The 10,110-nt window shown below is 59.3% G+C and overlaps 1 protein-coding gene across 1 annotated transcript; it reads left to right on the top strand.

Moving 5' to 3' along the window:
- Window positions 1-1,294: 1,294 nt before the first annotated feature.
- On the top strand, window positions 1,295-9,530 carry LOC308578104 (carboxy-terminal kinesin 2-like; the record flags this gene model as incomplete). The annotated part of the gene is made up of 17 exons (XM_081178376.1): window positions 1,295-1,339; window positions 1,461-1,598; window positions 1,753-1,867; window positions 1,950-2,015; window positions 3,152-3,193; window positions 3,295-3,511; window positions 3,603-3,801; window positions 4,620-4,766; window positions 4,846-4,977; window positions 5,629-5,745; window positions 6,195-6,368; window positions 6,776-6,943; window positions 8,114-8,252; window positions 8,431-8,570; window positions 8,899-8,972; window positions 9,164-9,277; window positions 9,419-9,530. Exons 1-17 carry the CDS (start codon window positions 1,322-1,324, stop codon window positions 9,528-9,530), a joined length of 2,112 nt encoding a protein of 703 aa, XP_081034502.1. The 5' UTR covers window positions 1,295-1,321.
- Window positions 9,531-10,110: the final 580 nt, after the last annotated feature.

Here is a 10,110-nt window from a genome sequence, read left to right as displayed (position 1 = left end):
GGGGGGGTCTCAGGGGCGGCGGAGCGGGACCCTCGGCGGCTCCAGCCTCCCGCCGAGCGCCAGTGACGCAGCAGCCGGAGCGGGGGGCCGCCAGGGGGGATGCCGAGGGCCGGGCGGCCCAGCCCCCCCCCAGCGCCCCCACCCGGGCCCGCCACGCCTCCGCCGGGCTGGGGGGGGCAGCGGGGGAAAGACCGTGGCAGCGCCCGGGGGTCCCCCCAATGCCAGGACCCCCCGCCCCCCTCCAAGGGGATCGCCCCGCTGCAGCGTCCCTGTGTGCCCCCCCTGCCTCAGGCCCCCCCGAACCCCCTTCATGGGGGGGAGGGGAAAGGGGCCAGTGTCACTCGGGGTCCCCCCCCTCCAGGCCCCGCCCCACCTGCGCAGAGGGGCAGGCGAGTGTTCAACGGGGGAAGCTGCTGCCCCGGTGGCCAAGGCGCGCTCCGCCGGCCTCCCCCGGGGGGCCCCTCCCGTTTGTTTATTGATCTCCCTAGACATTGATCTCTCTCCCCCTAGATCTCCCTGGCCCCGCCCCTCCGGCGCAGGCCCCGCCCCCGCACTCACGCTCGCCCTCCCGCCGACGCTCCTTCCGGCGGAGGCGGGCTCGGGCGCCTTCTTGGGCGGCGCGCGTGCGCAGTGCGTGCGCCGAGGAGGGACTTAGGGGCGGAGCCGTGGGCGTAAGACGAAGGGGGCGGGTCCGGCCCGCGCGACGGGCGGCGCGGATTGGTCTCCTCCTCTCGCCGCCTGGCCATTGGCTGCCGGGCGGCGCCGCGGAGGAGGACGGGAGCTGTCCGTTTAAATCGACGGCGTTTGGGTCGGAGAGGGAGACGGAGGGCGAGGCGGAGGAGCCGGAGGGGCGCCGGTGAGGCCTCGGGGCGCGGGCAGAGGGCAGAGGGGCCCCTTCCTCGGGCGGGAGGGAGGGGGGACCAGCCAAGCCCCAGCAGATCGGGGGGAGGCGGGCTGAGGCCCGCGGGCGGATCCGGCCCCCGTCGCCTTCTCCCTCCGGCCCGCGGAGGGCCCGGCAATCGGCGCCCTTGGACATGCGCAGAAGGTGTCCTTTCCTTGAAAAGGCATCTCTGGCTTCTTTGCGGGGCAGAGGAATTCGCTCTCTTCCCCCCCCTCCCCGTGTAGTCCGGCCCCCCCAGGGCCTGCGGGACAGCGGACCGGCCCCCTGCGGGAAAGGGTTGCTGCCTCCCGGCCCAGAGGCAGCCTATCTCGGTGCTGGGGGCCATTTGGACTAGCCGGGCCTCCTTTGACCTTGCAGGCTGGGCTTCATTTCCTTACTGGCCTCCCACTGGCTTCTCCCCGAAGGCCTTGCCTGGAGCTGATGGATGGTCCACCTCCCGTGAGTCCCTTTCGGGGGTCGGGGGGGGGCGCCTCTCTCTTGCCTGCCTCGGCCTTTGACTCCCCCCCCTCCACCCTGCTTCTGAGATTCTTCATTAAATGAACTCAGCGGCCTTCCTCAGTTGCCACTCCGGGAGCAGAAGATGAACTCTGAGGGGAAAAGTTTCCTGCTGCCGAAAGGCCCCTCCCGGCTCCCTGTGTCTGCGCTGCACCTCAAGCGCCCGGCCAGCGATGAGAATGAGCCCCCCAAGGTGGACCGGGTGAGTTCCCAAGCCCCTCCCTTCTGCAGCATGGGGGGGGGTGCGAATGGGGCGTTGCCATTTCCAGCAGAGAGGGACGTGGAATAGGACCGGTGAGGGGGCATCCAGCCTGGCCCTGGAGAATAACAAGCGGCTGCCCTTTCCTTCCTCCCAGAAACGGGCTCGGGCTCCCCTGGACCCTACCAAGCAGGGAGGACCTGTGACAGCAGCCCCCTCCGTTCCGAAGCCTCCGCCAGCGGCCCCTGCGCTCCGAGGCCACCGCCAGGCCGGTAAGCTCAGGTCGGGGGGGGGGGGCGGGGCAGAACCTGGGGAGCCCTTCTGGACTTTGCTGTAACACCGCTTTCTTGGCAGGGGGGCGCCGCCGCTCGAGCACTCGAACCCGGGGGACTGCGGGTGTGGCAGGGCCGTCCACCACAGGTAGGCAGCGGGCTGCAGAAGCGTCCCTGTTAAGGGTGCCATATCGTACCTGTAAGGAATTGATCATTTAGAGGAGCAGCACCCATCGTGTTATTTTTCAAAAATATTATAAATATTGTTGTATTGATTTCCATTACAGTGGTACCTTGCTTCTCAAACGGCTTAGTTGTTGAACAAATTGGCTCCTGAACGCCGGAAACCTGGAAGTAAGCTTTCCAGTTTGCGAACGTTTTTTAGAAGCTGAACATCCGACACAGCTTCCGAATGAGTGCAGGATGCTCCTGCAGCCAGTCGGAAGCCGTCCCTTGGTTTGCGAATGGTTTCTGGAGTCTTGGACTCCAGGAACGGATGAAGTTTGAGAACCAAGCCACCTCTGTATAAAAAACAATGGCATTGCATAGCTAACCTATGGAACTTCCCCTCCCACAGGAAGTAGTGATAGCTACTAACTTGGATGGCTTTACAAGAGGATTAAACAGATGCACATCCGAGAGGGCAATCAATGGCTACTAGCTGTGATGTCTGTGCTCTGCTTCTATGGCTGGAGGCAGAAATTCTTCTGGATACCTGTTGCTGGAAGCCACAAAGGGGGAGAGGGCTCTTGGACTTGAATCCTGCTCTCTGGTTTCCCACAGGAAACTGTTTGGCCACTGAGAACAGGATGCTGGGCTAGACAGGCCCCCTTGGGCCTGATCCAGTTATGTTCTTACAACACCAGGCAGCTATCTTTGCTGGACTCTTTTTGGCACCTGCTGAAGCCATTTTAGTTTTGTCAAGCTGATTCAGATGTGTAGAATGTGGGTTCCCCGTAATCCTGCATCTGGTGCCCCTTTAACTTGTGTGCATTCAGTGTAGGAAACAATATAAAAAGTTTGGAGAGGGGCTGGGGAAAATGCTCTGGCAATCCTGCCCACCATTAAATCCAGCATATTTCAGCTATACGTGATTTTGACTTTAGGCGCAATCCGTGGAAGGGAACCCCCACATATGTTGCTTTAATCTGTCTTGAGTTCCTTGCTGATTTTATGTTTTGAAGTATTACTATTGTTTGGAGATATTTCATGAAGCAACGGAGGGGAGACAGGGTCCCCTTGGGAATCCTTTCACTGCTTCATGTCTCGTTCCTTGTTTCCCAGCAGGATCCCGTCGGACGGTGGCTGCGGCAGCCCCTAAGCCAGGTAAGGCCTAGAGAAGGGAGGGAGGTGCCCCCCCCGTGCCATCCTTGAGCCGCCACCGGGACCCTCACACTGTCCTCTCTCTCTCCCTCTCCCCTTGGCAGCCGCTGCTCCTGCCGCTGCTGGCGGGGGTGAGAAGAAGCGGGCCCCCTGGGACTTGAAGGGGCAAGTGAGCGACTTGCGGGCCAAAGGGGGGACCTACAAGGAGAAGGCCCAGGGGCTGGCCGGGGAGAATGAGGCCCTGAGGCATCAGCTGAACCAGCTGGAGGGGGAGCTGAAGCAGGCGACGGCCCGCAACCAGCAGCTGGAGGGGCAGAACAGGTGAGCGAGCAGCAGCCTGAGAAGGGCATGGCGGGCTCCGTCTGCTCCTCCTGCTGCAGGACCTGACCTCTGCCCTACCCTCTCTTGGCAGTGCCCTGGCCTTGGAGCTGCAGACCTGCCAAGCGCAGGCCACAGAGAGCCGGCAGAGGGTGGAGCAGCTGGTGAAGCAGGAGCAGCAGCTGCAGGAGACCGTCAAGAGCCAGAGCCAGGCGATCCGGGAGCTGGAAACCGCTGGCCGCAAAGCCAGGGAGGCCAAGGAGGATTTGGCTGCCCAGCTGGAGGCCAGAGAGGTGAGGGGGGGGGCTGGGGACCCTTCCACCCGCCCTTTAATGGTGCATGGAATCCCAAGGTGAGGCGAGGAATCCTTGGGACTAGCCAACATCCGCTTGTGACGCCTGCATTCCAGCGGGTTGGACTAGATGTCCCGTAGGTACCCTTCTGATTCCACAATGCCAGACTCAAGATCACAGTTAAGGGTCCTCAGCCCCAGAAAAGAGAGCTAGATACCTTAAAAAATGTTTTTTTAAAAAAAATTATTAAATATTTTCAACATATAATACAAACCAAACTAGTTTAAAAAAAGATAATAAGATGAGAGAAAGATGTTGCAAACACTTTTGGAAAACAAGAATTTTTTAATAAAAGATAATAAGAAATACAGAAAAAAGCAATAAAAGGTGGGAAGATAAGGAGAAAAAGAAAGAAAATAAATAAAAATCACAACAGTAATAGTAATAATTGCAATAAAACACAAAATTTTATGTGTCTAGCCCTCTATCATAATTATATCTTAATCTTCAATCCCCCCCATACAGAGAAGTGTATCCCTCTCGGCTCTCGCTGGAAGCGCTTCCCTTCTCCTCAGCCTCACACCCTGTTTCTCACACAAGTCCCTTTTCTATCCATCGCAAGAGGGCCCTAGATATCTGTCTGGGGGAATTGCTAACCTCTGCTGTGTCTGTTCCTGCTGGTGCTTTTCCTTTCCCAGCTGAGGAAGCCTGCATTTGCCGCCTCCTCCCTGAATTGTTGCCTGGCTGAGAGGGCGGGTGGGCGGCTCTGGGTTTGAGGTGGCCCGTCCCTCACTGGCCCTGGGGTTTCTCTGACGCAGGCGGAACTGCGCCTGGCGCTGGAGAGCCTGGCCCGGCGGGCGCAGGAGAATGAGGCGCTGGCAGCACACAAGGCCCAGCTGGAGCAGAAGCAGCACGAGTCGGAGATGGAGCGGCGCTCCCTGCACAACGCCGTCCAGGAGCTGAAGGTGGGCCGGTGGTGGTGGGGGGCTGGCACTGGGGGACCCTTTGTGGGGCTGGGTGCTGACGACTCCCCGCTCCCTCCAGGGCAACATCCGTGTCTTCTGCCGCGTGCGCCCCCTGCTGAGCAGCGAGAAGGAGGCCCAGAAACAGGGGGTGAGCCACCTCCGCTTCCCGCCAGACAACAGCAAGAGCCTGGTCTTATCCAAGGCGGAGGAGGTCAGTCTGGGGGTGGGGGGACAAGGCGGTTGTCGAAGTCTTGGTGGCATCTTGGGCTGTCACAGTTGCCAGGGGACGTCAGGAAGTCTCCACCTGCCGCAAAGCCTGCCGAGAGCCAGTGTGGGGTAGTGCTTAAGAGCGGTGGCCTCGTAATCTGGGGAACCGGGTTCGCATCTCCGCTCCTCCACATGCAGCTGCTGGGTGACCTTGGGCCAGTCGCACTTCTTGAAGTCTCTCAGCCCCACTCACCTCATAGAGTGTTTGTTGTGGGGGAGGAAGGGAAAGGAGAACGTTAGCCACTTTGAGACTCCTTTGGGTAATGATAAAGCGGGATATCAAATCCAAACTCTTCTTCTTCTTCAAATAAGCCAGTGTTGTTCCTGCAATGACCTTTGCAGGAGCAGGAGAAACCCAAATGTTGATGGCCGGCCCAAGGCCAACAGACCCAATGCCAGCTGGAGGATATGTGTGTGTGTGCGAGAGAGAGCATTGTGGCCCCGGGAGAGCTGGCCAAGGGGGAACGCGGCCCCTGTCACCACTTAGTCGGTAGAGGCTCATAATCTCAGAGTTGTGGGTTCAAGTCTTGCTTGGGGGTGGACTAGATGAGCCTCGTGGGTCTTCCAACTCTGCAATTCTTTGATTCTCTGCCAGTCCCACGTTGGCCGGGAGCAAAAAGAGGACATTGTCTATGAGTTCAACTTTGACCAGGTCTTCCCTCCGTCCAGCTCCCAGGAGGAGGTCTTTGAGGAGATCTCTCTGCTTGTGCAGGTAAGGAAAAGCATATTATTCTGTCAACCACCCTGAAGAGCACATAAATCAATCAAATAAATATATAGAATAAATACATTAAGGGGGGAAGCGGCCCAGTTCTTCTAGTTTGTTATTATGTTGAGCATGGTACAGTCGTATCTTGGCCCTCAAACACCTTGGTACTCGTACACTTTGGCCCCTGAACGCTGAAAACCTGGAAGTAAGTGTTCCAACTCCCCAACATTCTTTGGCAGCCTTAGTTTTTGAACGGACTCGGTTCGACAACCAAGGTGCCACTGTATGATGATGATGATCGTGAGGATGATTCCCTGGCTGATTTGGCTGGTTTGTCCTGTGAGTCGTGGCTGAAGGATGGTCTGGAAATTCCACATAGGGCGGCTCTCCCCCTCCGGGGGCAGGTGGGGTCTGGTGGACGCCAGCCTGACGGCTTCCCTTCCTCCCCGCAGTCGGCCTTGGACGGCTACCACGTCTGCATCTTTGCCTACGGGCAGACGGGGAGCGGCAAGACGTACACCATGGAGGGCCCCGACTGCCAGGACCCTTCCACGGCCGGCATGATCCCCCGCGCAGTGCAGCAGATCTTCAGGAAAGCCCGGGAGATGGAGGCCAAAGGCTGGAAGGTGGGGGCAGAGAGGGAAAGCGGATGCAGGTGTCCAAAGGGGGTGGAGACCCCCGCTGCATTCACTCGCCATGCTGCAATTGCCAGGGGGGTTTCGCACTGGGCTTGGGAGCTCCCAGAGAGGGCGCTGGTGAGAGAGGGCTGCCTCCTTCACCCTCACCCACCCCACAGGATGGTGAGACCGCCAGTGTTTTTCTGCAGGGCCTTCCGTTCAGCCTCACAAGATCCCCTGAACACCCGAGGGCTGGCCTGTCTGAACTCCTGGGCCTCACCTTTGGAAGCCTCCTCTTGGAATAGCCATGCCAGTTGGTCCCCGAGTCTGAGCTGGGAGCGATGTGCTGGCTGGGCACGCGCCACCCCAGCCGCCTTCCCTGGTCTGATCCTGCCCCTCTGCCTGTCTCCTCCCAGTACCATTTCACTGCCAACTTCCTGGAGATCTACAATGAGTCTCTGCGGGACCTGCTGGTGTTGCGCCCTGAGCAGGGCTCTGAGCTGGAGATCCGGCGAGTGAGCCAATGCACGGAGGAGCTGCACGTTCCCAACCTCTGCTACGTCCCCGTTGCTTCGGAGCAAGAGGTACCGCGGTGGGGGGGGCAGCTGTCTGTCTGGGATTTTCCTGGGGGGTTCCAGCGGTGCAGGGGGTCGGGTAGATGACCCTTGGGGGTCCCCTTCCAACACTACTCTTCTCCCGCTCTCTGCACTGTGTCCGGCCACCAGCCTGCTTGCAAGGGGTGGAGGAGAGGCAGAAGCCAGAGAACCAGCCCCATTGTGACCCGTTTTAGGGCCTTGGTCTGGGGACAAGGCAGCCAGAGTGTGTCTGCATCCAAAGCCTCTGAGGGGAGGAGCAGAGGGAGGAATCTGGGGTTGGGCTAGATGACCCTGGGGGCTCCCCTCCGACTGTGCCGTTCTCTGAGAGGCTTCTGCATGAAGGCCTGAGCCATCCTGCCTGTCTGGAGAGCTCAGATCACCTGGGTCTTGGCCCCTCGGCTCCTTATGGGGCTTCTGCCTGCCCTAGAGTTCCCAGAGGAAGAACTCCCCCCCCCCCATGCTTCCCTTTCTATTTGCAGGCAATGGTAGAAACTCCAGTGTAGAGGCTAGGCACCAAGCGGCTCCTTAAACCAAGCTTAAACTCACCCAAATGGGATGTCTCGTTGCCATTTTGGGGCCAGGCGTTCTAAAGTCTTATTTTTCAAATGATGGCCTGACTGACTGACTGATTCTCAGTTAAACATCTGGCCAGTTCAGATGACCACCTTGAGCTGGGATTGGGGCAGTCCACATATCTTGGCCTATTCCAACTTCTCTTTCTTAACTGTACATTCAGAATATAAGAATATTCTTTGCAGCTGAGCGTGGGGCAGTGGGGGCAGCGGGGGAGTGAAGTCAGGTGAGAACAAGGAGCTGCCATTGTTCACTGCTCCTGCTCAGGCTGCTGAGAGAAACCGTTTTGGTTCCTGATACTCATTCTGATTGTGTAACGGATAGAATTCTATAGGACGAGGTCCTCGTGTGTGGAAAGAGTCTTGCTCCGAGGATTCCCAGGCTTCCCCTCCAGGCGGTGATGTCCAACGCCATCGGGCGCCCGGGCATCTCAGTCTGGTCGCAAGTAGCCAATAGCCGGGGGGGGGGGAATGTGCCCGGCTAGCCTCTTCACGCTGTTTGCCTGGGGCTGGCTAGGGCCAGAGGATCTCTGGGGTCCCTTCCGACCGCCATTCTCCGCCTCCTGCCCCCCGCTTGCCCCTTCAGGTCCTGAAGCTGCTCCAGAGAGCCAAAGCCAACCGCTCGGTGGCCAAGACGAATCTCAACGAGCGCTCGTCCCGCAGCCACAGCCTCTTCCAGCTGCGCATCGAGGGCCACAACCCCAACCGGGAGCTGCACACCTCCTGTGAGTGTGGCCGGCCCCACGACCCCCTTCGCCGGAGGCCTCTGTCCCTGCCCTGGCCCAGAGGCGCTCCCTTGCTCTCCCTCCTCTTCTAGGCCAGGCCCTCTGTGGGTCCCTGGTCCCCAGCACCCCCCCCTTCTCCCTCCACCCTCACCCCTCCTTTGTCCCCCCCCCCCCGCAGCCGTGCTGAGCTTGGTGGACCTGGCTGGCAGCGAGCGCCTGGACAGGTCCCTCTCCACCGGCGACCGCCTCAAGGAGACCCAGGCCATCAACAGCAGCCTCTCCAACCTGGGCCTGGTCATCACCGCCCTCAGCAACAAGGTAGGCGGGAGAGGGGGGTCGCGTGTGCCTCCGGGGGGGGGAGTCCTGGCCAGCCATGGGGCAGCCCTTTGCAGCCCCACAGCCCGCCTCCCGCAGTGCGCTGGTCTTCTGCGAGGGTGAGGATGTGGCGTCCAGCACTGTCTCACGTGTGGGGTGCCCACCTATCGGGGGCTCTAGAGCTGTGATTCCTTCCAACTCTACAATTCAATCGGGAATGGGACAGCCTCAGGATGCTGGTGGAACCGGCCTGCCCTAAGTGGGGAGGAGGGTCCCCACACATTTCCCCCTCCTGCACCCATCCTTGTCCGCTTCCTTTGCCCCCTTGCAGGAGGCCCATGTGCCCTACCGGAACAGCAAGCTGACCTACCTCCTCCAGAACTCCTTAGGCGGCAATTCCAAGATGTGAGTCGGCAAGGAGGGAGTTGATGGCTCCCCCTCCCCTTTGAGGCCTGGTCTGCGCTGTCCTGCCAGGAACGCAGGGGGTTGGGCTAGATGACCCCTTTCAACCCAGAGGTCTCTGACAGGGGGGCCATGCACCCCCCTTGAGGCAGCCTCTGTTTCTCCTCACCCTCTCCTCTGGCCTTTCCCCCCAGGCTGATGTTTGTTAACATCTCGCCCTCGGAGGAGAACTTTGCCGAGTCCCTCAATTCCCTTCGCTTTGCCAGAAAGGTAAGTGGCTGCAGCATCCGGCTGGGGGGGGGGCGGGGGTGTCCCTTTCTCTGGGCTGCTTGCAGAATCTCCTCTGCGGAAGGGGCATCCTGACCGCAGCTGGATGGAGGAGGTGGCGGCAGCAGCAGCTGTGGGGACCAGTTTCTGGCCCCCCAAATCTGCCCGGTCTTGCCTTGCAGGTCAATGACTGTGTTATTGGCACAGCATCAAAGCGGAAGTGAGGGCGGCGGAGGCGGCTGGTCTTTCTGCGTCTCGGATAGCGACTCCCATTCTTACTCTTTTGTCTTCTAAAGTCATGATACTTTTTTTGTAATAAATGTTTATATTTCTGCATTTATATTCTGAAATTTTCTTCTTCCACTGCTGAATTTGGCTTTTTCTGCTGTCTTCCTCCGGTGAGCTGCGTGCCCAGGCTCCACTTCAGGGCGTCTCCTCCCTCTCAAGCCTCCCTGCCCTTTCGTTGGCAGCAGTGCAGTGGCCTGTGTGGTGTAGTGGTTAAGAGCAGTGGACTCGTAATCTGGGGAACCGGGTTCGTGTCTCCGCTCCTCCACATGCAGCTGCTGGGTGACCTTGGGCCAGTCACCCTTCTCTGAAGTCTCTCAGCCCCACTCACCTCACAGAGGGTTTCTGGTGGGGGAGGAAGGGAAAGGAGATTGTTAGCCACTTTGAGACTCCTTCTGGTAGTGATAAAGCAGGATATCAAATCCAAACTCCTCCTCTTCCTCCCCCTCTTCTTCTTCTTCTTCTTCTTCTTCAGGGGTAAGGGAAATAGGTGGCTTGAGCTTGAGTTTGGCCCTTCTGGAAAGGATCCTGTGGCAACGGGAGGACTTTAACTGTGGCTGAGGCAGGAAAGCCTTGTAGGTAACCGTAA

Source organism: Podarcis bocagei (genome assembly GCF_964188305.1).
Source record: "Podarcis bocagei genome assembly, chromosome: W".
Classification (NCBI taxonomy): domain Eukaryota; kingdom Metazoa; phylum Chordata; class Lepidosauria; order Squamata; family Lacertidae; genus Podarcis; species Podarcis bocagei.
Note: the sequence above shows the minus strand (reverse complement) of the source record. Positions and strands in the feature narration are given on the sequence as shown.